This window comes from Hemibagrus wyckioides, linkage group LG13, assembly GCF_019097595.1.
Source record: "Hemibagrus wyckioides isolate EC202008001 linkage group LG13, SWU_Hwy_1.0, whole genome shotgun sequence".
Lineage (NCBI taxonomy): Eukaryota > Metazoa > Chordata > Actinopteri > Siluriformes > Bagridae > Hemibagrus > Hemibagrus wyckioides.
The window spans coordinates 11,882,479-11,909,893 of NC_080722.1; the positions used below are offsets into that span (position 1 = coordinate 11,882,479).

Sequence of the window (27,415 nt, forward strand, 5' to 3'; positions counted from 1 at the left end):
CCGTCTGTGTGTGGAGACTCCAACTTAAAATGCCTAATTAAAGAACATTACTTTGGTATTTTCTATTCACTGGAAATTTTCAAGCCTAACTGGAATAACCCACACTATGCAAAGAGACTTTCTTTCATTAATCAGAAAAGGGGTTTAAAAAAATTTGTTTAAAAAATAAATAAACAAAAAAAATCACTTACATGGTTTCTGAAAATAAAACTCAGATGAACGTTAACATTCAACATGGGGTGTCACATTTACTGCCTACACTATTGCCTGGAAACTGTAGCACCTTTAATCATATTAGGATTATTATTAACTATTCAAGAATGTTTTCCATCTATCCATCATTGTGGCCGCTCAAATTCTTACTGAATATTAGGTATAAGATCAGCAATTGAATACAGCTTAATGTGGTCCAAATCACCCTTTAACTATGACAACACTTAATAATCTGAAACTTATACTATGAACAGAAATATAATAGCAATTTCCTTTTATCCCTTTATGTACAGTTCTAAAGGTAAAAGAAAAGGAAGGGGGAAAAAATGATGTGGGGCAATTTGCTGGGATAGTCTGGTTCCACTTTTAGACAGTTCATTCATTTTGATTTCGTTATACATCCTTGTAAAGCCCTCCCAAGTAAAAGGCAAAAATGATGAACACAAATCAAGAAGTACTTTTTAGCATGTTTATTACAATACATACATTTCACATTTGACCTTCTGACCCCAGGTGACCCTGCCCTGATTCTGATGTGGAGGAGTTGGTAATGTCCAGTCCTCAGCCTTGACCTTTAACACCACTTCAATTTCCTACTATCCGGTAGCACTAGCTCCTCTCTGTCCAATCAGGGTCCAAAGGAAAATGTGTGACAATAATTTATGAATACAACATATGATATACTAGTAATCACTGCAACTTTTAATAAAACTCTTTTTAAACTCCATTATTAATTAACGACTGTACAAAGGAATGAACTCTTGGTTTAATGCAAGCTGCAATAAACTTGCTTAAAAAAAAAAGAAACATAAAAAAAGGGGGAAAAACTTGCCAGAAAGTCTAGAAACCAAGGGGAAAAAAAAAAGAGGAAAAAAAAAAAAAAGAGGAGGGGGTTGTTCTTGGTGTCAATCAGACTTCACCAGGTTCAGAGGCAGCCAGTTTGGGAGGCAGGCAGACGGGCATTTTAGATCGAGCTGCAGGAATGGTGCTTTCTCCTCATCACTCAATGAGGAAAAGGATCTTTCTTTTTTCTGATTCACTCCTCCAATACAAGCAGGCACTGATGTTGACAGAGGGCTCAATAGGGCCATTGGGGCAGAGACCACTGAACCATTGTGGACAGACATGATCTAATCCCTTCAAAAGGCATGGGCTGGGGGAGTGAAACCTTTACAGTGCAACCAGAGAAAGCAACAAATGGGGAGGGGGGGGTCCATTTACCATTTAGCAACATTACACTTATTCATGTGCAGAAAAACAGAAACAAACCAGACAGGGTTTAAAAGGTGGAGGTGTGTGCAGTCAGAAGACATGAATGTGCATGTGTGTGTGTGTGTGTGTGTGTTGTGGTCATTGTCACTAGTTGCCCCCACTGGATCGTCCACCGCCTCTCCCCCCCATGCACGTTTAGTACATGCTCAAGGCAATGGCTCACCAAACGTTTTTCTGACAAGCAGATTTCAGATTTTTTTTTCTCAAAGGCAGGTTTAAAAATCTGCAGTCAGATTTTTTTTTTTAAACATAAGGACATTGAAGACAATGAATGCCCTCAATTGGAGTTGGTGCTGATTAGGTTTCAAATTTCTTTAACATTTGGCTGACAAAAGCTTTTCTGATAGGCATGGCTTCCCATGGCTTCATCTACAAAACATATTTACAACATGGAAATAACATCTACAAGAAATCTACATATACACGGCCCCTGGCAAGAGCAGGTCCCAAAACATCTCCACATCTGGCCCAAAGCCTCCACCCACCATATCCCCCTCCCTCGCCCTTCAGTCCACAGCAGCTCCGTTTGTGTAAGACTGGACCATGAGCAGAACGTTGGTTCTCCAGGGTTCTGTGCACGCAAAACGGACTCCTACTCATCCTCACACCTCTGCTGTCCTTCTATTCAAAACCCACACCAAACCAACCCGGAGTTCTCAAACCATGAAGGAATTCTGATTCTTCAACTTTTCAAGTTCTTTAATTTGTTGTCTCAAAAAGAGTATCCTGAGAGAGAGAGAGAGAGAGAGAGAGAGAGATGTTGAATGAGATACAGTATTCTGATGCTTCAGATTCTGATGGATACGAAAACACTATTGAGATATCCAAGCTAATTGGAAGACAGTGGTTACCTCTGTTCACGCAGTGTGGCCTGGATTTCACACACACGCACTAGTGAGCGTAGGTTCTTCAGCTCTGTACAGTTCTCAGACATGTAAATGCTGCCCATGGTGTGAGCCTCTTCACGTAACCTTGACGCCTGAGAGAAAAATAAATAAAAAAAAAAAAAAAATAAAAAAAAATCAACCTCCACTCATACCATGAAACAATCCCAAACAGAGCTTGCATTTAAAGCAATTCTACACATCGAAAGGCAAATAAACACAAATACAACCTATTTAAAGACATACAGTGATTAAAGAAACAGCAATTACAGCTTACTGAAAATGAACAGAAATTAGTCTTGGTCAAAATAAATAGCCTCATTAACAGATTTGTCCTAGAGCAGGTTTGTTCCAGCTGGTTTTCGAGCTCTGCACCAGCACTCTGACCATCACCCCTTGCCGAATAAAATAAGGCCCTGTCCACACAAACGAGGGTATTTTTAAAACTGCAGCTTTTTTTTTTTCTTTTTTTATTTATTTTTTTTATGTGGTTTGGCCGTTCGTCCACATGCAAACGCAACATCGAGTCACTGAAACCGAACATTTTTGAAAACTCCTGCCAGGGTGAAGTTTTTTAAAAACTCTGGTTTCAGTGTTATCGTGTACACAGCGAAACCGGAGATTTTTGGCTTGTGAACAGGGTTGCCAGATTGGACTGAAGATTTCCAGCCCAACTACAGCTTAAAATCTACCCATTTTAAAAAAAATACCAGCCCAAAATGCACACAGTTATAATTAAACTAATACAATAACAAACAGTTTTAACAGTTAATAACTTCGTGATATTGGCTTAACGAGTAGAACGATTACAACAACCTGCTAATCAAGACTGAAGTCTGACTGGACAGGACTCTCCTGAACCTTATAATTAAAACGTCAGCATTACATATTACTTTATTTAATCATTTGAATAGGAAATTAATATGTTTATAATGAAAAATAAAAACCCGCCAGTTGCATAAAATTTTTTTTTTTTTAAAAAACCAGCCCAGATTTTATCAACCTGCCCAATGCACTTTTTCCTGGCGAGACATGACCAAAAGAAGCCTAATTGGGAGGACACGTGCCCAATCTGGCAACACTGCTTGTGAAGTCAGCGTCTCAGGCTTCTGATTAGCCAACATGGCTTTACGGTTGAGATTATATTGCCACCTGTTGGTTTTGTATGCTCTTGACCGCGCTTCAGACCGCGTTTTTGCGTTTTCATGTGGACAAGATTTTTTTTAAAAACGAAGGAGGAAAACTCCCGTGTACGTGTGGACTAGGCCTAAGATGGTGAGAGGGGCTTTTATCACTGCTAAATCATTGGACTACATTAAATGCCACAACTGTAGTTTCGCTATTATCCAGAAGATGGCAGTCCAATACCATAATCAGACACCGATTGCATTACAGACTGCAATAATGCTATGTTGGAATTGATTTCCTTTTCACTATATCATGTGTTATTTGGGTGTCATCCATTTTGTAGTGTGGTTTTGAAGAACAAGCTCTTCTACACATTGCTGTACACAGATCAGACTTGATTGTGAACATCACTACACATCATTCAATATCATTTAAATCATTCACTGATTAAAGCCTGTGATCCCTATTAATGTACCCTCATAGCACTAAAATACAGTTTTTACAATGAAATAAAACATTTTCTCTTCCTGTATGCACACAGGAACATTAAATAGAATGATCTGTATTCATTTTCATATACACATGTTTATTAATAACAAACAGAAGTCAGGTCTAAATTTAAATTTAAAAGTTTAAAGATCTAAGTTTAAACTCTTAAAGTCTAAACTATACCTATATCAAGCAACAGAGACTTTATTGGTACCTCACCACAGTTGGAGGTTCAAGTGAGTTCAAGTCTAGTCTGAAGATTCCACCTCCACTTATAGAGCCCCAAAGAGTTCAGTGGTTTTATTGAGTTTATGAATTAATTTAGCAGAGACGTGTTTATTCATCAGAGGCAGACTACGATGCTTTGCAGAAAGATATAACTTTGCTGTGTTTACAGAGATCTAAATCGTTGATCCCAACTATTCCCATCCAAACACTGCCACCTGATGGTTTCAACATTAATGCATCATAATCTCAGTATTATCATCCAGGTGCATCTCCTGCCTTACTTAACTATACACACACACACACACATACACACCAGTTCATTACAAGCATCACACCAACACCGGAAAGGACCACTCTATGCTCTTAAACAGCCTCAGTTCTTCATGGAATTAAGGTATTGATTGGTATTAACAGGCCCGAAGTGTGTCAAGTTCCCCACACCATTACACCACCTCCACCAGCTTGGACTGCTGACACAAAGAGGGTTCTATCTTTAAACTCTAGAGACTGCTCGAGTGTTCATAAAGTGTTCAATGAGCGTACATAACATTAAGACAACGTCCTAAAAAAAGGACATTTTGAGATGCGTAATACACAAACGTTCAGAAAACAAAGAGCAGATAAGATAGGGAAGCAAAGTACCTGTTTCTCAACATGTTCTGCAGGCCAGCCTTGCACATGTTTGATGAGGTTCTCGTTAAAGTGTGCCGCCAACGAGGGCGTGAAGGAGCAGGCTTGTCTGGCCGTGCCTGTTCCAGCTGGTACTGTAGCTGCAGGCCCTGCTCCGGTTCCCACGCCAGTACTCTGACCACCACCACTGCCATTATTACTGCTGCTGTTACTGTTTCCCACATGGTTGGGAGCAGGAGAGGGGCTTCTCTGACTACTGCAGAAAGAACAGTACAGGAAAGGCAGTGATGTTAAAAATGTAGAATAAAAAGAACAAAAAAAGTTCATACAACACACAGCTGCATAGTTTCCAATTGCAGTTCCATGACTGACCAAAAGATGGCAGCACAACACAAGCAGACATTTCTCTCAACGTAAAAGCACCCTGACTATAAATATTGTGGCCCTTGTTCATACATATGCACAAGCAACACTGCAGCACTGCTCATGTCTAGTATACAAGATCAAGATACAAGGTATAAAATGCCACTCCCACACCAATAACCACACAACTGTTCTAGCAACTGGTGTTCAGCTTCTTATCAAAAGAGGGATCAGATGGATAGAAATAAGGTGCGTATATTCTGAGTTTTTCTTGCATTGAGACACACACACCTCTGCCGCTGCAGTGTCCGTGGGGAGTTGCTGTTGTCATGGTGTTTATCTGAAGGGAGGGGCTGCTGAGATGAGGGTGGGGGAAGAGAACTGGTCTTAATCCCCAGAGCATTCACCTAATAAAGAGAAAGAGAAATGCCAAGAGGCAGTGAGGAGAATGATGGTGTCACTGTACCACTTGGCACAAACCATTCTGTAATTTCAGCCTAGGGCAGCCCATATTGTGTTTACCTTGGTCTGAGACGAGACAGGTGTGGTGCTCATGGGGGGTTTCAGGGGCGCGGTGTTAGTTTGGGGCGTACTGATCCTGGGGGAAACATATGACCGGGGAGACGAAGCATCTGACGTCAGGGACATCGGAGACTGACTGGACTGCTGGGCTACTCCAAGGAAATAAAAAGAGACAAAGAGAAGAAAGAATTGAAACAATTCATCTTTATAGCCAGTTTATGATTTGTAGGTATTTTAATGTAAATATAATTCATTCATATTTTCAGATGGTTTTTGTGCTTCATTGTTGAAATTCTTTGTAAACATCACCTCAAATAAATTTGTTTGCCCAGTCAGACTGAGCTTTGGGACCCAGACGAAATTTGACATCAAATAATAACAGAGGGCAAGCAAATCAACTGACCGAAAGTTAATCAGACAACTAAACTAAAAAAATATATATATATATATGAGCTGGCCCACGACCAAGCTCAAGTAGGCTTTTTCGTCTTGTTGCAATCCACAACTGCAGCACCAAAACAATTAAAACCCTTTTGTCCAAAATAAGCACTAAAATATATATTACACACATGCCACTGACTTAAAACACATACTGCAGTAATCAAATAGTATCTGCACACCAGCTCATGAGATCACTATAATGACATAGCACTCACTAAAAATTCATTAAGACATGACAGAAGAGCTGTCGTGAATGAGGAATACCATTAACAAATACAATTCACTGTCCATCCTGTTCATTAATACATAACTTACTCAAACTAATTTCATCTTTCACTGTTAGGTGTTGTATTAGGATTTTGTGGACTAAAGCAACTGTTTGAAAAATCCAATGTGTTTTTATGTAAGCCGAGAAGCTAGCAAGTAAACAAAAATATTAAATACATCACTAAAGAGAGGTCTGATTGCGATACTGCAGAGTGCCATAAAACACAACGGTCATCTCAGGTTTTATGCATGAATTTAATTCAAATAAGGTTTGTACAGAACATCATTTTGTGTACCATCCATTTATAGTAATCAAGTTGATGCATGACCTGACCATTAAAAACAGCTTTTAACACAATGTAGTGAATCAATAAAACATGAGGCAAAAATTCAATGGAAAAAAAAAAAAAAAATACACAAGGCTTTCAAGTCTTGACATGAAACATCCATGACCAAGGCTGTGCGTGAATGAGCAAAGGGACTGAATATCCGAGTGCAAGTGTGTGTGTGTGTGTTGTCTGATACCTTGACTAGAGAGCTGAGCAGCCTGGGAGAGAAGTGTTGTGATGTTGAAGGCAGACGGACCGGCAGTCAGGATCTTGTGAAGCATTGACTGCAGTGAAGCCTGTGTTACTGCAGCTGTGAGAACTACACAGAGAAAGCAAAACAACCGAGCAGAATGAGAGCATGCGCTTACCGATAAATGTTTTTAAATAAATTATACAGTTACTCAGGGAGAAAGGTTCGTGAGTAATCATTCAAATTCTAGCTGCACACTGTCCAATGACTTGTTTCCTCATTACATAACACTACCCAAGGAAGCTCAGGAGTGATTGTGAGATGACTAGTGATGTGTATGCAAAGTAAAATGCTACTTCAGATTCACAAATTTATAAACAAAATACGTCAGGCACAGCTTGCCTACTTCATAGGACACATCGTAAACGACTGACAAAGCAAATTTGTTTACCGTGACAAACCGAGGGCTCTAATAATTTAGTCTTTCGGAGAATTATATGCAAACGTCCTCAGACAACATGGCCCATCAAAAAACTCAAAAACAGTGGAGGATGGCACCCCATCAAAAAAAACTCAAAACAGTGGAAGAATCTTGGATTGCACTGTTATATTATAACTTGGAACACTTTATTGATTCATCTGAACTTTAATAGCTGCTTTTTACATGGCTCACAGGGCATTGAGCTTACAGATCAGCAAGAAGAAAGATTACTGGGTGTAAATATAGACAAACATTTAATTGTGTGATAAAATTGTAATATTGGAATCTAAATGTGTAACAATAAAAAAAAAACAACACCATTTTAAAAAGAGAAAAGTTGGGCAAAAACAAACAAGACCAGATTCTGAATGGACACTTATGGCACAGCTCACTCAGCAATGGAAACACAAAAAAACAACAAAAACGCAGGATCATGGCTAATTTACTGTCTGCCAGTCCGGAGAAAAACAGCTTCAGGGAGCCTATTTAAATGTTGCAAAACAGACACTTGGTGTCAGCTCTCCAAATGCAAAGTTCCAACCTGAACAACATTTAGCACTAAGAAGCAGCTGTCAAAAGACAACACACCAAGCTGTTGTGGCACAAAATGGTTGGGGGACAGATAAAATCTGCCAAATATGGTTATTGGAGTGCATCTCATTTTCACTATCCTCTAGTTTCACACTTGATGTGTAAAGGTTACCTTCATTGATCTTGGCCATATCCACACTGGCATTGTTCAGCTGCAGTGCCGTCTGTAGCGCTGGGAGAAGCTGGCGTAAGAGGGAGGGGTCTTGTAGGATAGTAGGTGTAGCAGGGGACTGCATCACTGGGGAAACTGTAGAACTTGACGCGGAGCTAGTGGGGTTGGTGGCACTTAGCCCAGACACAGCAGCAGAGGAAGAGGACGGGGTGAGAGAGGAAGGCTTTTCTGTGGCAACTACAGACTCTGCATAAGATAGACAGAAATACTGTTGTTAAAAAAGGATCATGATCACCACATCTTATATGTACTGACGCTTCAGGAACACCCATTAACAGAACCAAAAATCACCCAAAGAACAGACAAAAACAAACCTGCATCACTTCTGTTGATGGAAAAACACAGCCTTAATTACAACACACACAAATAATAAACTGGCAATACGTTTACAAGCTCAAATACAAAAACTGACCTAAGACTAACTATGCAACCAGTTCTCCAACAATATAGTGGTAAATAGAAGCACAAATATAAATAAACCAACACACACTTGAATATAATGAGGACCAATAAGATGGAAATTGGCTTTATTTAATACCAAACAGCTTTAATAGCAAATACATAAGTACAATACAACATTCTAGCTTTTAGCCTAGAAAGCCTAGACATGTAGTCTCAGGTACAAGAAAAAGTATACAGCTCTTTTTTCTGTATTATTAAAGCAACTTAGAAAAGGCCAAGTTAAACAAGTATGTTTTCAATATGATTTTAAATATTTGTTACTAAACTAGCATTATTATTGATCTCTACAACACAGGTCTAGAGTTTAGAGGAGATACAAGAAAAACGTCATCCACCAGCTGAATCGTGACTGATCTTCTGGACTAACAGTTGGCCTGCTGCAGCTGAATTAAGTGTTCGGGATGGACTACACTGCTACAGGACATTAGCAAGATACACCAGAGCTAATTTTGGATGTGTTTTTTCCAGATAAGTCGTTGATAGTTCCAGATAGATCTTCATTACACTGGAATCAAATGCTTTACTAGTATCTAGCATTACACCAAGTGTTGTAACTGTAACTTAGAAGCTTTTCAATGAATTATTAACACACATTTAAAGTAAATCTTGATATTCATTTGAAAACATTTAAAAAACTCATTTTATTTACACCGATGGCATATGGCATGCTGTTTTCAGGCTGCGTGATATTCCTTTTTCATTTTTATTTTCTTGAGGTAAACTACATGATCAAAAGATTGTGGGCACATGACCACCAAACCCATGTGTAGGCTTTCCCTAAAGTGTTCACACAAAATTGGAAGAACGAGCCTTTGATCGGCACGAGTCCTGACCTCAACCCCACCAAAACACCTTAGGGGTAACGGTTGCTCAGTTGACCAAGCGCCAAACCTCACCAATGCTCTTGCAGCTGAATAACCAAACACCCAATCCACAACAGAAAAATGCAACCGATTTCTGCATATAGTCATTCTTTCCCAAAAATTAAACAAACATTCCGGTGAGTGAAAAAATAAGGAATTCATCATCATTGTAGAAAAACTTTGACCCACTCTTCTTTATTCAGTTCAATGACATTTGAGGACATTCGTTTATGCATACTTGTCTTATGATCCCACAACAGCATCTCAATGGGCTTAAGGTCAGAAACTTTGACTTGGCCACCTTGATTTTTGTATTCTTTACTCATTCAGATGTTGATCTGCTGCTGTGCTTGGGATCATTATCCTGTTGCATGACCCAATTTCAGCTCTGCTTAAACTGCTGGACAGATGGCCTCACATTTGTCTCAAGAATATTCTGGTATAAAGTAGAGTTCATCATAATCTCAGTGACTGCAAGTTTCTCAGGTACCATGGCAGCAAAACAAGGTCATGTCCTTTCTTCTGGGCATGATGCAGACACACACTTAAGGATGTCAGAACACCAACCTGAAAGTTTCTTCTTTTCTAGAGATAATTGACAGAGAATGTTATAGAGATTGTTGATTAAGTAGTATTGTGCATTTCTTTCAAAAAACCTGCCTGCTAATTCTTCTTCTAATGATTATGAGAAGCAGGGAGAGTGTACATATTTCCCCCACCTCCCTATTTAGGCAATGATGAACTGAACTGAATGAGAGTATAACTTTCTTTTCCCAATGACTGTGTTGTTGAAACCTTTGACCAACTACTGTATCACCTTTTGCAAACTCACATGAGAAGATCTGGGTTAGTAAGGCACTAAACTCAAATGGCTGAAACATTTTATTAACTGTCAGGTGGTGAGCAAATCTAAACCTATACATATGTACATTTGTCCTCTATGCAAATCTGTGACTGAAAAACACCAGGTGTAGAATGTTTAAAAAATTACCTGACATTTTATAAAAAATAAAAAAAATATTTATTATTATTACAGATATTAATGGTGGTTAGAGATCTGGAGAAAAGGTAGACATACAGTGAACTATGAATGCAGCCATGAACTTCAGAACAACCTCAGCAGCCTCAGTTAAAGCAATTGTTGACATATTATCTTCTACTATTTATAGCTTCTCCATTATACATACTGCTGAGGGTAAAAGTTGGACAGGACCATAAGGTGGTCAGTTAATTCCAATAGGTCTTCTTCAGTTGCTTGCTTGATGCCACGCTCAAAAATTTGGAAAAAAGAGAAAGAAAGCATCATCACAGTCCACACTGCTGCTCAACCACCGAAATAAGCCACAGACAGGTGCAATAATCGACTCACCAACAAAAAACATCCACACATTTACCATGAAACAGGGCTAAAATTACTGAACAGCGATGTGATCCACTGAAATGCATACAGCATGATATCGCTGAAGCTGGCGGCCCTATACTTGTCGTTGACTAAAATGCACCTTGCATAGCTTTCAGATTTGTAGTGAATTCACAGTACATATATGCTTAGAAGACACAAACCACACAGCGAGTAATCTCGTGTAGCCAGCCCTTCTGCTGTCAATCTCCATAGCAGCTTTTAATGGCCAGGAACCGCCCAAGAGGGTGCTTGACTGACATGTAAAGCAACAAATCGGTTTGTTTTGTTCAGCATCTTGTTTAGAGGGATGAAATTGTGAAGTCAATGTCCCTACAAAACAGACTGGTGAGCAACCGTTGACCATTCATTCAAGAAAGTCAAGAAAGGTTTCAAATTTTGTGTGCCATATGCATCAGACCCTCAACCAGCAGTTCATGGGCATGACCTCTGAGGTTGAGACCACACAGTGAGCAACAAACAATGCCTATAACCGGCAAAAATGCTACACAACTCACCCCCCACTTACACACAGCCTAAAACTATGATTATATTTATATACACCGCAGCATGGTACTTAAATCTGATGTGTCAAAGTGTGCATTAGTTCACGGCTGATTGTTCGGGTGGTTTCATAAACGTTAAAATTATATTAATGTCCTGGTTTTATTGTTGTTTTGATAGCAACAGCTTCAGACTGACTGGAATAGTGGACATTCTACACAACAGAAGTCTAATACATTTAAAGTGCAAAATCAAAATACAACATATCATTGATATTTTATTTAACATTTACAAAACAAATTTTAAGTTTCAGTGCTTCTAACAGCCAAAGGGCTTTGCAAATTTTCCCACAAGAAAGTCTTCACAACAGACATGTTTACACTTTCCTGTTTCACAGTAAAACGTCAGTCTGTGCTTTTTTTGACAGGAGAGACAGAGCGCTAAGCAGATGCTGTTTATATCTGCAAAGAGAAAACAGGAACCAACTTATCTTTCAGATGTTCCACAACCATATTTAATTTTAAAATCATTAAAATGCACATAGGCAAAAATATATGTAACCTCATTTTACCGTTTTAATGGAAATATTTAGCTAGCACCTCTGGCACAGGGTGTGACGGAGCAAAACATCACACCTTTTCTCCAATCCTGTGTTTGTTTTTTAATCCCAGAGCCAATCACAGCAGAGCATAATTCATAGTCCTGAGCATGTTTGCCAACTGCGTTATTAATAGGTTTATGAATATACTGATATATACACCCTAATACCTGATGCAGTACTACCACAGTGTGCACAGCAGACATCGGCTTTCCTCATTCATTTAGCAAGATTTTTGTTTCTATAACAATAACACATGAATTGATTTCTGACTGATCAATAATAACAGCATGGAGGCAGGTGAGTCTATGAGAGAGACTGGAAAAAAAACTGATAGAGGACTATACACTGTCAAGTTTGTTGATACCCAAGCAGAAAATCACATTCTTAAATGCTTCCAAATATTTATTTATACTGTTTTCTTGCACAGAAACAGACCGTACTAGTAACGATTCCAACTGGTATACCAGACCAACCATCCTATCACTCACTATGTACACAGACAACACAAGACAAGGAAATAAGCCAGGTTTAAACAAGTGTTATTTCTGACACTTTTCCATACAACCATATGGCAATCAATGAAGAATTTTAAACTTGCTAAACATAAGGTGGTTCTGCAGCAATTAAGCACGCACTAAACACAATTTTACCATGACCTGCTCAAAGCATCACATGAGCTTCACAACAGTTTACCTACATCACTGGACTCAAATCTGAATCACCACAAAATGGCCTTTTTTAAAACAAACAGATACCAATAACACAAAAACCTCCTCAGTACAACACCAGTCCACACACGGTCAACAACTCACAATTGTAATCAGTAGTTGCTGGGAACCAACAAGTCTTAGAATAAAGCAGCTTTGTAATAAGAGGTATTACAGTGGCTGATACTCACTGGTAGGGGTGAAGCTGGTGGGAGCAGCCTGCATCGCTTCACGTCTGTAGTCTCTGTCTTTAGGGAAGCTATTGACCACCGCTGTTGCTGTTGCCATCTTGGTCGCCTCCTTTTGTCTCTGTTCTCTGTAGTACAAGAGAGAGGAATAATATATAAGGGGGAGTAAGTCCTTATGGATGCCAAAAAGGAACAGGTTGATCTATATCATTTTCCTCAACATAGTGAAAATATACACACACCCTGGCTGTATCTAAGCACCTGTACTGAATATAATTGCATTTCTTTGAAGGTTACCATGTATACTGAGCACAGATACACTATACTGACAAAAGTTTTGGGACACCCCTCCAAATCACTGAATTCAGGTGTTGTTTTTCAGAGGCTGGGCTTGGCCCCTTAGTTCCAGTGAAAGGAACTCAAAGCTCCAGCATACCAAGACATTTTGGACAATTTCATGCTCACAGTGTTGTGGGAACAGTTATGAATTAGAGCGGAGCCTGCCTTAACATGCATATGAATTTAATATGGAGTTGGCCCACCCTTTGCAGCTTAAACTCTTCTGGGAAGGCTTTCCACAAGGTTCAGGAGTGTGTTTATGAGAATTTTTGACCATTCCACTAGAAGCACATCTGTGAGGTCAGGCACTGATGTTGGAGGCCTGGCTTCACAGTCTCCGCTCTAGTTCATCCCAAAGGTGTTCTATTGGGTTGAGGTCAGGACTCAAGTCAAGTTTCTTCACAACAGACTCTCTTTAAGGTCCTTTCTTTGTGCACTGGTGTGCAGTCATGTTGTAACAGGAAGAGGCCAACCCCAAACTGTTCCCACAGAGTTCAGAGCATGAAATTTTCCAAAAATGTCTTGGTATACTGAAGCATTCACTGGAACTAAGGGGCCAAAACAATGAAAGAGTGTGGCACATTATACTGAAACACACAAGAGTACAATCATGGGTCTTCTTTCATTAGAAATGCAATATAATGAGTAAAGAAATATTAATGTCTCAGCCAAAGTTTCTCATAACTTAGGACTTATCCCAATTTTGTAATAATTTCTGTTTATGAATAATATACATAATATTTAGTTTGATGTAGCATTTTACTCTAGACAGGAGCCATGTAAAATCCACCATCTTTAAAGCAGAACCACTATGTATGCTCACTATACAGGTTATAACCATACCAACGTAAAACCTATGGAGTGCACTACATAGCAAACACATGATCATTTAAGATCCAGTCACAGAACATAAGTCACTGCATCTCTACACTCTATGTTTTCTTTATGCCACTAAGATTAGAGTAGAGGTACACTTGGCCAAAGTACTGACTCACAGCACTTCACCCTCAATAAAGTCCCAGGAGTTAGACAAGCATCAGTGTCATGCCATGGATTCACACCAACATAATGAGTACTCAAGCTAACATGACTAGTCACCACCGCTTCCTGACACCACCACCACCTTACACACACACAGGAACAGGGTACAAATGGTTCTGGATTCAGATAAGTAACCATACTGTACCACCTGACACCTTGGACGAGACACAACTATACTTCTAACAATCATTTCATTAACCTCCCCTTTATGTCTATACCCAGTGGCAACTCATAACCGCAACTTAAGTGATCAGAAACTAGTGCAGCAAACAAATAAAAAAACAATGGCACGCAAGACGAAAGCTGACTTCCTGTAGAACATTTCAAGCGGTACTATTTGCAGAAGCATACGTGTACCTCTCCAGCCACTCTTTGGGCTTCTCCCACTGTGACACTTCTGTTCTGCAATTGTAGTAGTACTTCTTCCCTGATGAGCTGATGTGCTCCGACCAATCATCTGCAGGGTCGTATGCCTGAGGAGGTAAAGAAAGACACGCTTAAAACAAATACAACAGAAAAGCAAACCAAAATGTATTTTGTATGACCAATATGAGTGTTTTCTGTATACAGTTACAGACTTCTTCAGGTATACTAAACAAGTAAACACAAATTTAGCATCCTACATTCATCCAACGCTGATGAAATATTATTCAACTTCAATTTTAATAATTAAGCTTGACATGTAGACACAGTATCAAATACATGCTTCACATGACCTCCAGACATGGCTTTTTTGGGGAAATGGTAGCTAAGTGGTTAAGGTTTGGGATCAATAGGTCATGAGTTCAAATCCTACGACCACCAAGCTGCCTCTGCCCTTAACCCTCAATTGCTTAGTTGTATAAATGAGATTAACACAAGTTTCTCTATATTTTGGTACCAAATCAACACACGAAGATACCACCATCTATTACTAAGGTTGGGTGCTATCAGTATCATCACAGTAATTAGCAGAGCTCAGGAATGCAGTCAGGTCTGAATGGAAAGGAAAAGGCCAGGCTTGTGGGAAAAGCCCTGCAAGTGTACACAGAGAAATGGACAAAACACCACGGATGAGCAAGTGCTCTCAGACTAAAGGCAGAGAGTTGTTACCATCGAAACACACTTTTGCTGAAAGAGTTGTTTCCCTTAAACACCTAAAAAAGGTCAGTCTAGACAAGTTTATCACCTCCCTGCTCTGGTTCAGACCATCAACCCTCCTCATTCCTGCATTCTCTCCCTACTTAAGCTGTTCACAAAACTGACATCAGATTGCCCAAATGAGTGTTTAATCATAACGAGTACAGTGGGCAAGTAAGATTGGTGTGGTTAGTGTGCGTTGATGTGTGCGTTTTCCTTGAAAAAGCTCTCGTGTTCACATCTTTGTAACCAGGCAGCAGGGGCGATTGTCGCCTGTCAAAAATCGCCAATACATTGCCCATTTCATCATCTAGGGATATGAGCTACTATATGGATTTCATTTCGCAGGGCAACAAAACAATATCTGATATCACTTAACACACTCTGCTACATTTGTGACCAAGCGTTCAGAACCTGCAGCAGACATTACAATTCATTCACAAATGATGATCGAGAGGAAGAAAACTTCAAAAGTATCAAGAGTTAAAGGGAATATGATCTCGCTAGCCTACTACATCATTTAAATGAGATTTCATCTTCATTATTTTTTAAAAATAATTATTTATTATACAATTGTCCGTCCATTTGTCATGATAACTCATTAATTAATGAATCTATTTATGACTGAATCATCACAATCAATGAAGTATGCCATGTTAACTGCTGTAGTTCACTTTCTTGTTTCTGCTTTAATCACAAACCAGCTTGCATAGATAGAACAAAGGAGAAATCAATGAATCAGAGGCAGACAAGTGGTAGAAATAAAGACAGCCAACATTACAGAAACAGATAGAGGCAATCATGAGATGCTGGCAAGAAACTCGGGGACGAGTGAGGAATGAGGGGGAGGGGAAGTTCAAGAGAGCAAAACAGAAAGCGCACAAGGAAAGAAGTCACATCCTGATGCAAGCGTTTGTAATATTTGGTACAGCAGATTCTTGTGCCACTGCAGAATCTTTTACCCGAATACACGACCAGTATTTAACAGTGCTACAATCCAAAAAAATCTATGCTATTCACATGATGCAGCAAATGGCTGTTCAAGGAAGATCTTCAAGCTCACGGGACATGATCATCCAGTATTCCATAAATAGCATTTTTCACTGGGAGTTATTACGTCAGCTAGACAGATGTTTAAAGATACAGGGTGATGTTCACTGTGCATATAATCTCTTCAATAGCATTCAATAGCAACACAGTTGAGTCAAAGGGATTATATCCCTCATCGATTTTAAAAATTCAATTATGTAAAAATAAATGTGGGCGATTCCTAAAACAAAACAACAACAACAAAAAAAACTTAATTTTTTACACAATAAACAGCTTGAAAAAGGTTTTCAAAGGCAATCTTGGTTTACCGACCAGAATATACTTACACTTTTTACTATTAATATCATATACAACTTCTTTTGTCACCAGTTCAATTTAACACAGTAAATATATTGTTTCTATAAACTTCTCTCTTGTCCTAAAAGTACACAGCCTTTTGCACTCGACTTGTGTGAAATACTAATAAAACCCAACAACCAATAAGCCAATTATAAACAGTAACAAGCATTCGGCAGTTTTATCCCTACTTTAACAGATTAAAGATACCACCCTTCCAAAGCAAGGGGCAGCAAAAGACTGCAAAGCAAGACGGTCTGAAAAAGAGCAGGAGCTTTTTTACTCCATTCAAAGACAAAATGATTTAAGATGGAGCATATGAGTAACTAAATATAGCGCCATCTAAAACCTATTCCCAAACTCGTATTAGAGAGAAAATGACTGTCACACATTTATCAAAACCTTGAGGGTAATCTTCCCAAAAAAAGTTACACAGATGAGATAACTTCACATTACACAGAACTGCTTTAATAGACGTGTTGTAAAATTGTGTGTGGTATTAGTTCAGGCAAAACTGATTCCCCTTTCAATTAAATAAATACATACATTAAATTCATTGTAATTAAACACCAACACTAAATAAAAGTAACAAATTTACTTTCTTGAATTTGTCGTTATTGCATTGTTGTGGATTCCTGTAGAACTCAAGGCGGCAATTCCTACAACCTGGATTCACACAAGATTTTCTTTCGACTAAGCACTGCCAAAAATGTAAGAATACTGAGATCAAGAGTAGCCCATTCTCAGAGCTCAAAGCTCTATACTAGCATGTGATGCAGAACTAATCATTATCATGCATTATTCTGAAATGGTCTACACTCACCGTCCGATTTGCTACGAACATTGTTACAGACTTCATACATGAAGTTATTCTAATCAGCCCATCACATGGCTGCTGCACAACGCTACAGAATCATTCAGCTACAGGTCAAGAGCTTCGGTTTACATCAAACATGAGAATGAAGAATAAACACCACCTCAGAGTTTGATCGTGACATAGTTTCTGATGCCAGATGGGCTGATTTGAGTATTTCAGAAACTGCAGAGCTCCTGGGAATTTCACACTTTAGAGTTTCTAGAGCTTACACAGAATGGTGCGAAGCAACAGTTCTGTCGGTGGAAATGCTTCGCTGATCAGAGAGATCTGAGGAAAATGGTCAGATTCGTTCAAGCAGCTAAGACGGATATAGTAACTCAATCGCTCATTAAAAATTTGATGAGCAGAAAAGCATCTCCACATGCACTAAAACATCAAACTTTGAGGGAGACTGTCTACAAGCATAAGACTACATTGGGTCGGTTCCCCATGACAGCCTGATGTGATCTCCTGCTCTTGTAGCCCGTCAGCCTGTTTTGTGCGTTTTGAAATGCTTCTCTTCTCACTGCAGTGGTATAGATTTAAATTACTATACACTTCCTGTCAACTCAGACCAGACTTATCACGCTCATCTGCTCTCTCTCATCAGCCAAGTATGTCAACTTGTAGTCCCTTCACTCACACAATGTATTTTGCTTTACACATCTGAATAAACTCAATTCGGCAGTTTCTGAAACCCTTAAACCTGCTCATCCGACACCAACAACCAAAGTCACAAAATGGTTAAAGTCACTATATATATTATATATATATATATATATATATATATATATATATATATATATATATATATATATATATATATATATTATATATATATATATATATAGTGTGTGTGTGTGTATATATATGTGCGTGCATGCATGCATATATATATATATATGCACGCACATATATATATACACGCACATACACACACATATATATATATACTTATTTTTAGAGTTTAAACCCTAAATGTGACCCCAATCATGCTCCCACTTTAATTTTATTTAAAAGCTAGCTTAATACATTAATCTTAAAAAAGAAATAAATGTTTGACATAAAAATAAAGTATAGTATAGTAGACGTTCAATATAATTAAAACAACATTTATAATTTATTTATATTGATATTTTGTTGATTTTACTTTTATATTTATATTACTAAATTAATAAACTAAATTGTTTGCATTAAAAAGCATGAGAAAGTATAAATTGCCACGAAATTAGCCATAAACACTTTTGCAGGATTTTGAGAGGATTCCACAGGTCTGTGAAAATTCACAGATGCAACTTAGTTAGGTTCCACTGAAATTTTCACGGATCAGTTAAGTCGCGAATCTTGAGACGTGGATCTGCGAAGTATTACTGTATGTAAATTATACACACATATATATATATATATATATTTTGTGTGTGTATATATATATATATACACACATACATATATATACACATACACACACTTTAACTTCATTCGTTCATGCAGAGTATTAATTTACTACAATTTGGTTACTGAGGATGTACTCATTTGAGGTTGAAGTTAAACAAATCTGATTTTCTGCCTTCAGGTTTTTCAGGGCTGATCGAATGTATATCCGATATCTGGCCGTGAAAAATGAATTAAAAGGTCAGATCGAAATTCATGTGGCTTTTTCTTCGATATGCAAGCACATATCAATGATGATTCAGTGTCAGCTGTGTGGCACGAAGGCCAGCAACAGCAGGAACTATATTCACTTGAAAGATGTAGAAATTGGCGAGTCACTTGACATTTGGGGAATCAATTCAAGCAAAACTGGGAGAAACCAAAACCAAGTAGTGTTTGAAACTACAGCCCAAGAAATCCATCTGCACATGCTGGGTGTTTCCAGGGACAAGTGCCTTCAAATTAAAGAGACATATGGGTCACTTGTGGATATAAATGTGAAGATCAAGATAGACAGATCTGATCTGAGCAAAACTTGTACTGTTAACATAGCGTTAATGTAGTACTATTTTATCACTCCACTCTAAAGTTACCAACACACTATTACTAAATGGACAGATGGTCAGAACACAGGAGGAGGTTGACATAAACAAGACAGGGACTGGACTCTCCAAACATCAAAACAGCAAATGTATGCAAAATACTGCAGTCAACATGACTTTCCACACAACTGTGTGTTCACATCAACTCATTTTCTTTACTTTGGAGAGTTCTGACAGTGTATAGGGAATACTCCACCTGTATCCAAGTGCATGCAATACTACTTTGTTTTCGGTCAGTCAAACTGGTAACGTAAACTGGTAAATCCGTTTCATTTCAAATGTCACCTTTCCTCTTTTCTCTGTCCTAATAACTTTAAACATACTGGAATCAATCACTGAATCTATACATCCTGTCTGAGGTTGGTATATATTTACCTATTAAAATATACATAATGTATATTCTATCTATCTATATATATCTCCATCCATCCATCTATATATATCTCCATCCATCCATCTATATATATCTCCATCCATCCATCTATATATATCTCCATCCATCCATCTATATATATCTCCATCCATCCATCTATCTATCTATCTATATATATATATATATATATATATATATATATATATATATACACACACACACACACATACACACACACACAATATAAATACACAAAAATGAAAGGTACATGAATTGGCATTACCATTTTGCCATATTAATAAATGTGTGAGCTGAACTATAAATCATGTTGAAATGACTAGTAAATGCTGAATAAAACAAAACAAAATGTTCTGGGTATTAACAGAATTATCCAGCAATTTATTTTGAGCTGGCTCCATGGCAGGGTGATAATTATTTCTATTCACACTTGCTAAAGGTTTGCTGTTTTTCTGAACAAGGAATTTGGAAAAAGGTTTCAGCCTTAAACAAGCCTCAAACAATTTTTTTTACCTTTCGGTTTGTTTAAATCTATGTGGTGTGAAATCATACTAAACACAGCTAATGACCTAAAAGCATAAAATTCCACTCCGATTTAGACTCAGCCGCCAGATTCGTAGACCCCAAACTTGTTATGAATACCATAACCCCGGACCTTAATGAATTTCCTGCTCTCAATTTAAAAGGCAAACTTAACACACATTTTGCCCCAATGCTCTTTTTCCTCTAGAGAAAAGGGGAAAAACAACCCGCAATGAGAACCAAAGGAAAATGTCCATCCAAGCACACTACAATAATATCCTGACCAACCAAACATTTGTCTGCAAACAATACAGCATTCTCAAACACTGTTACAATAGCAAACTGACCAAACTAAAAGAAACAAACAATCACAAATCCCAAGTGGGGGCCACCATCAACCTCATGATACTGGCAAACCTCTGCCAACATAGAAGAGCTAAGCAAAACTGTTCACTTGAGAATGAGTGTGTTGTCTTATCACATGCTTTCTCAGTCGCACTGTATGCTCGCAGTGTGCGACAGATTACACGTGTTAAAAGCACAAGCGAGTGTTCCTATTGAGTGGAATCACTTTAACAGCACTTAGAGATCAATACGTTATAACGCATGTCAACTTTGCACAATAATAACAGACGCCATCCATTTCCTGCCTCTTTGACTACTGGATTATACAGTAATGGAGATATAGTATCCATATAGTACAGGGTATATAATTATATATGTGTATGAGATTCGTCTTTATTCGAACACGTGTGAGCACGAGCAGAGACGGGGGTACTTACTGTGTCGGATTTGTTGGGGTTCGAGTGAGAGTTGGAGCTGTGCAGGGAACTGTGGTTGTGAGAATTCTCTTGAGGGGAAATACTGGTGCCTGAAAAGTAATAATCAAATAAAGAACAATTAAAACTGCCATTAACAACAAAGCAGAAGCAAATTAGACACTGGCCTAGGCTCTGCTATACTCTACTGAATAATGACTTTATTTTAGTGGCTACTGATTATACAGAAATGAAAAGCGTTCGTTCTTTAGCTAGAGATCCTTTGACTCTAGATAAATTATACATGTGGGCTGTAAGTTAAAAGTAGAAGTACCCTTTCTTTGGTCACACATTACTGCACAGTGGCATATCCCAGCTTGTTAGGAAGCTCAGACTCAGATCATGATACATTCACCCCTGGAGCAGAGGGGGTTAAGGGCCTTGCTCAATGGCCCAACACTGGCAGCTTGCTGGGAATGAAGCCTCAGCCTTCTGATCAGTAACCCAAAGTGTGAACTGTTAAGCCACCACTGCCCCTAAAATTTGACACATGGGAGAACTTTGGGCAAAATGGTTGGGGGAGTTTTGCTAATGCATAAAGGAAGCCGAGAAGACCAATAAACTTAACAAGCTACAGAGTACATGTGTCCTTGCAGGATACATGTCAATTACACATCATTCCCGAGAGGTGCTGAACTCTCAAATCTGACTGGTCAGGAATTGATTAATTCTCTAACCACAGCTATGATGGTAGTTTGTAATTTACATGATATGTTCACTTTATTGTTTTTATAATAACAGTTCATTCATTTATAGAGGCAGTTATCTAACAAATAAAATGTATGCAATACACACCACCCCACCCCAGAGCAGTTTCTGTAACAGCATGTCCTGTTGTGTTATTCCAGGCACGGAATAATGCTGCTCAATTCTCAAATCTGATTGGTCACTTTTTCAGAACCACATCGATTAGACACTGTATATACATACACAAAGAACAGCATACAACAACAGGTATTGAAAAATTCTCTCTAACAGCACAGTACATCCGGAACATTATATTTTATTAGCCTTTCTAGCCAGAAACTACAGACCACAAGAAACGAAAAGACAAAAATATGTCTTGTGCATGCGACTACAGCAGCACTGCCTGCTGCATAAGGCTATAGCTGTGTTGTCACCATATCTGCTGTAAAACTGAGATAATTATATTCCTATCCCTCTACCATGCCACACAAAATTCAGACATGACTGCGAGATAAATATAGGTTTACGTATATGAACATGTAAAAACCTTTTTAGCAGAAGGAAAACATGCTGTACAATGACATTTCACATCAGTCTACAAAACTAGGAAACAAAACACTCAACAAAATTATATATCTGTCCTAAAGGTAGTATTTGTCCCGATCTGTTCTACTCAGCATGTAAACAAACCGTGTCTGATGCACGGGCCAGAATTTGATATTAACAACCAAAACATAAAAAACTGTTAACCTAAATACAAATGCTACAGTAGTATGATGACTACTAAAACATGACTAATGCAAGTATGGCTGCAGGTTTTCATTCCATTCATCCATCGTTGGGTGCACCTTGCTTCCCTCAAGCCTCTAGCATGACTCGATACACAAGGAAGACATGAATCCAGACTCCGCTCTGCCCTGGCACCCAGGTGCTGGAATGAACTTCTCCTGGCTGTAGCAGGGGAACAGCTGAGTCACTGTCTGCCTTCAAATGAACACCAAAGACCCACCTCTTCAACCAAGCACCTAAACCAGGTCTAAATTTAAAACAGCCTCAGCTTGCGCCGTTAGAAAAGACTTAGCACATCAAGATAGCATAGCTACAAAAACATCTTGATATTTCTTGAACCCTGATTCATTTGCACTAGCATGAGGATGAAAATCTGATGGAGACTAAATAGCACTGTAGCATCTGTTGCTCTGGATCAATGTCTGCTAAATTGCGTAAAGGTCAATCTGCAGATTCTGAATGAGTGTTCATGAATAAAGGCTATACTAGCAAGCTAACAAAATTATGCAGTTGTGACTTGTGTCATATATATATATATATATATATATATATATATATATATATATATATATATATATATATATATATATATATATATATATGGAATTAAGGAGAATTGACACACTGTGCAGTTAGGATTGAGGAAACTAGTACATCAAATTAAATGAACACTACAGGATTACAAAGCTGTACTGAAGCACCTTGGAAATTCCCAGACACAATAACGAACACTACCTTGGGTTTATCCATTCAATTCTGTACTACTACAAACAAATACCACTCAAGATGCGACAAGATCTTATGAACTTAATAATGGTATAGGTTGAGTTCATCTAATTTCTCGTCCTGCATACACAAGCTGTTGCTCACTGGTCCATCTGCAGAATATCCTCCCTGCGTGATAGATAGACGTGACATTCAAAACAAATAACTTGTCAGCAATTTCCACTATTCAGTAAATAAGATTCATACAACTATATTAGAATACACCATTTATATTAAGAAGCGACCCAGGATCTAACACACCTAAACAGAAACAGCGTAAACACCAGCGCACACTAGACACGTTCCCAGCACCTTTTTTAGTGTGCCGTCTGCATAAAATACATTTTATAAAAGTTAAACAATTACACCAGCTGCAGGAGAGTCATGCGTCATGGCACAGAAAAGACGAGTAGTATGGCGCTGCCATAGGTTTGCGTGTCGTCTCTTTTGAACGCCGCTGAAATCACATAATACCGATCGCTCTAGTCCCTGAACTTTATTTAAAATCTCCAAAGATGTCATGATTGCGCACCTGCAGTTTCACAGAGATGTAATGACATTGAAGAACAGAGGGGGAAAAAATAAAAAAAAATAAAAAAAAGTCAAGCAGGCTGTACTGCTTCATGTCATTTACTGAGCTGTGTTGTAATTACAGCTGGCCCAACTTCAGCTGCCCCCATCCTCCACGTTTAATTAAAAAGGCAGAAAGTTTGAGAGCAGTTTCCTGTATAAAAATTAAGGTGGCTTTCATGCCGAGGGTCTGGTGCTTCTGTAGTGTGTCCAGTGTGCAAAGATACTACATCAGTAAAAACCAAAGTGCCTGGTTATGTGCTGCTGAGTCTACTGCAGGTGTGAAGCTAAGCAAATGTGTCACTACATGTATTTTTAACTCCTTTTAACAGAAGGAAACTGGTAGATTAGGTTTTAACCGATACTGCTGAACCGCTTAATATCAGCGACTGCAGACGTCGAGAGACAGAGCCAGGAAAATGATGAACATTTAAGTTCGGCGACTGATCTTGTTCAATTTAAACTAGTAGCATGGACATACGAGGATAAAACGCAAGTGAAGGAGGTTGATAATTTGTCCGTTTTCATTATGGCTGTGGGTGTACAGGCGCAGTAAGCATGAAAGCACACAGCAAACAAATGTTCCTTTGCCTTTTAATGCTGTTTGTTTTAACGTAAAAAGCCCTGTTTATTCAGTTTCAGTGCTAACCAATGAAAAAAGGTTAACAAAAAAAATGATTATGCTGTGGTCATGGTGCAAAACAATGCGGTTAAAGCATATGTTTCATGTACATTTCATTTTGAAAGATCAGTGAAACAAATTGGCTTTTGTACCAAAGCCTGTTTAAACATTTTAAAAGAAACATTCTCTACGTTACTGCCAGTTATTATTTACTCGAGTCTTCCTGAGAATGAAGACTACAGGAAGAAAAATAAAAGTAGCACATCAAGTCAAGGGTTTAATAAGATATTAAATAATACACGTTATCAGTCATTAAAAATTTGAATAAGAAATATCCATTCTTTGGTACTAATTGGACAGTGGAAGTTTTCAGATGTGTGTCACAGAGACATCTGCAAGGAGAGTGAGAGATTTGCATGGAATAAGAGGCAGGAGTGTGTATGCTTTCTCACACCGAAAGACATAATCTATAGTGCATCTAATGTTGTGACTGAAATATTTATACCCACACATGCCTGCAATCCTTATAAAACGTTATCTGCATTTATATCTTTTAGATATAAGCATATTAATGAATCTAAATCAACTCTACAGGATATCTTCTGGTAGGTGACTGCATGTTCTGCAAAGAAATGATCAATTAACAGAGCTACTCCAGTAACAATTAATATAATGTCAACTCGCTATAGGGGGGCAATCCTTGGAATTACTAATGCAGGCTTTTCTACGCTTTCTTTCAGAGACATACCGACTAACACTCGCTATCTCGTTCAGATTAATACGTTATTGGAAATGGTGTCGGAACGTGCTTCTTTCCTTCAGCAAACTCGACTCATATCTGCTTTTCAGCTGCAAAAGCTCTGGTAATGTTAGTGCAGACTAAGCTTCCGCACAATTTCTCTCCTAATTCTGATGCCACAAGTGCATTGTCGTTTCTGTTACGTATCTACTTCAATCAACACTGTTGTGTGACGGTAAAAGAATAGTTATTTACAGACCGACTGGTCTGATTGGTGGGCACAGGTTAAGATGTGTGTGTGTTCGTACCTCCGTCCCTGTCTCTGGCTCGGTGGAGATGTGTGGATTTAGCTCTGCCGTGTGCACTGTTGTCAGTGTGCTTGTTGTCAGGACTGTCTGATCTGCGCAGCATCTTACACGGCGGAGTGCCATCACTGCTCTCTCGCATCTTCTCATGCCGGTGATCACCACCTGGGTGACTCTTGGAGGAGTATTTAAAAGTCTGCAAAGGGAAAGACGCATTACGTTCCTGCCTTCATGTACTTTACTCAATAGCTGAGAAACTTCTATGGGGTTTTAACATCCATAAACATTCCTTGCAGTGCTTCTAACATAAGGTTGAGTCATGACTTGACTGGCACCTTCAGAATGGTATTCAACCCAAGCAAAATATATTATATTATCTGAAATATCCCAGGTCATACTTTTAACAGCTTTTTAACTTATTAAAGACTTGTGAATTTCACTGTAGATCACAGCAGATTTCTGATATCTCGTTACTGAAGGCGAACACCGGTCAGCTTGTTGTTTGTAAGCGGCTCTCTGCCAGAATAACTGCAAGCAGACTCGTCATTGCTTACCAATAATTCACGCTGAATGACATTAGTTTGCATGGTTCCGTGTATTTTTCTTAACTATAAGGTCGGCGTTACATATTTTTTTCCTACCCCGAGACATTCAGGCCTTATCTTAGCCAGCTAACTTCACAGCTTGCCGCTAGCATTAGCTTGTGAAACTCGTTAACGATACGCCGCAAAGCTAGCGTTAGCTAATGGTAAATTCGACGGTCAGTCGGCTCACTGCATAACGAAGACAAATAAATGCGGCGGTGCATATGTCGTGTGGTCATTTTCGACAGAAACCATGGTCGATTTGAGACTTTTGTGTCTGTTTTGCGCACAGAGGCCTGTAATGCTCCAGAAGCCTGCGCCAGAGTGGCCCTTTTAATCTGATTTGTTTGAGCCTAGCTTAGCGCTACCTGGTAGGGCTGAGAGTCCCTTCGGTCGTTGCACCTACAAATAGAGAGAAAACAGGTTAGAGACAATAAAACTCATGCACGTTTGTAGTTAAACATTTGAAGAAGCTGCAACAGCCGCATATGCTCCATTGGCTAAGTTTCTACTTATTTTGGTTTGACTAAAAATGGCGGACTGTCAAAGAGGAGAAGGAAAAGGAGGAAAAAAATCGTAGTGCAAAAAATATAGGTCTTTACCCATCGCCGAGTCTCGGTTGTTTCCTTGTATACATTACCATCAATGCCGTGTTAGTGTGTGCGTGAAGTAGATGTGAAAGATGGGCTGCTTATACGGGTTTTTGTTTTAGGATATCGAAGACCCGATCTCATCTATTATTTCAAGAGTTGTGGCTATGCGAGTCGCTCTCGGCCTCTGTTAGTCGGAAGAGCGCCCTCGGTCCATGTCCCTCTCCCACACCAAACTCTCTGCCTCGACATTGCACCGCCCCTTCTCGCTTACATCCGGGCGATTCGCCTCACACATCGCCCCGCCCCATTTCACTTTCATCCGGGACCTTCGT

The 27,415-nt window shown here is 38.8% G+C and overlaps 1 protein-coding gene across 1 annotated transcript; it reads right to left on the reverse strand.

Annotated features, from left to right (window-relative positions):
- Window positions 1-668: 668 nt before the first annotated feature.
- On the reverse strand, window positions 669-27,340 carry waca (WW domain containing adaptor with coiled-coil a). Its single transcript, XM_058406587.1, has 13 exons — window positions 27,093-27,340; window positions 26,859-26,892; window positions 25,910-26,102; window positions 21,394-21,482; window positions 14,662-14,777; window positions 12,928-13,052; window positions 8,141-8,386; window positions 6,963-7,085; window positions 5,730-5,878; window positions 5,499-5,614; window positions 4,857-5,100; window positions 2,337-2,464; window positions 669-2,211 (listed from the first exon to the last, which is right to left on the reverse strand). Exons 1-13 carry the CDS (start codon window positions 27,131-27,133, stop codon window positions 2,142-2,144), a joined length of 1,674 nt encoding a protein of 557 aa, XP_058262570.1. The 5' UTR covers window positions 27,134-27,340; the 3' UTR covers window positions 669-2,141.
- Window positions 27,341-27,415: the final 75 nt, after the last annotated feature.

Coding starts and splice junctions, on each gene's coding strand:
- waca (XM_058406587.1), bottom strand. CDS start 27,133: ATGGTAATGTATACAAGGAAACAACCGAGACTCGGCGATGG. Junction 21,483..25,909: donor AGCCAGAGACAGGGACGGAG/GTACGAACACAC, acceptor ATTACTTTTCAG/GCACCAGTATTTCCCCTCAA. Junction 5,615..5,729: donor CTGTCTCGTCTCAGACCAAG/GTAAACACAATA, acceptor TCTCTTTATTAG/GTGAATGCTCTGGGGATTAA.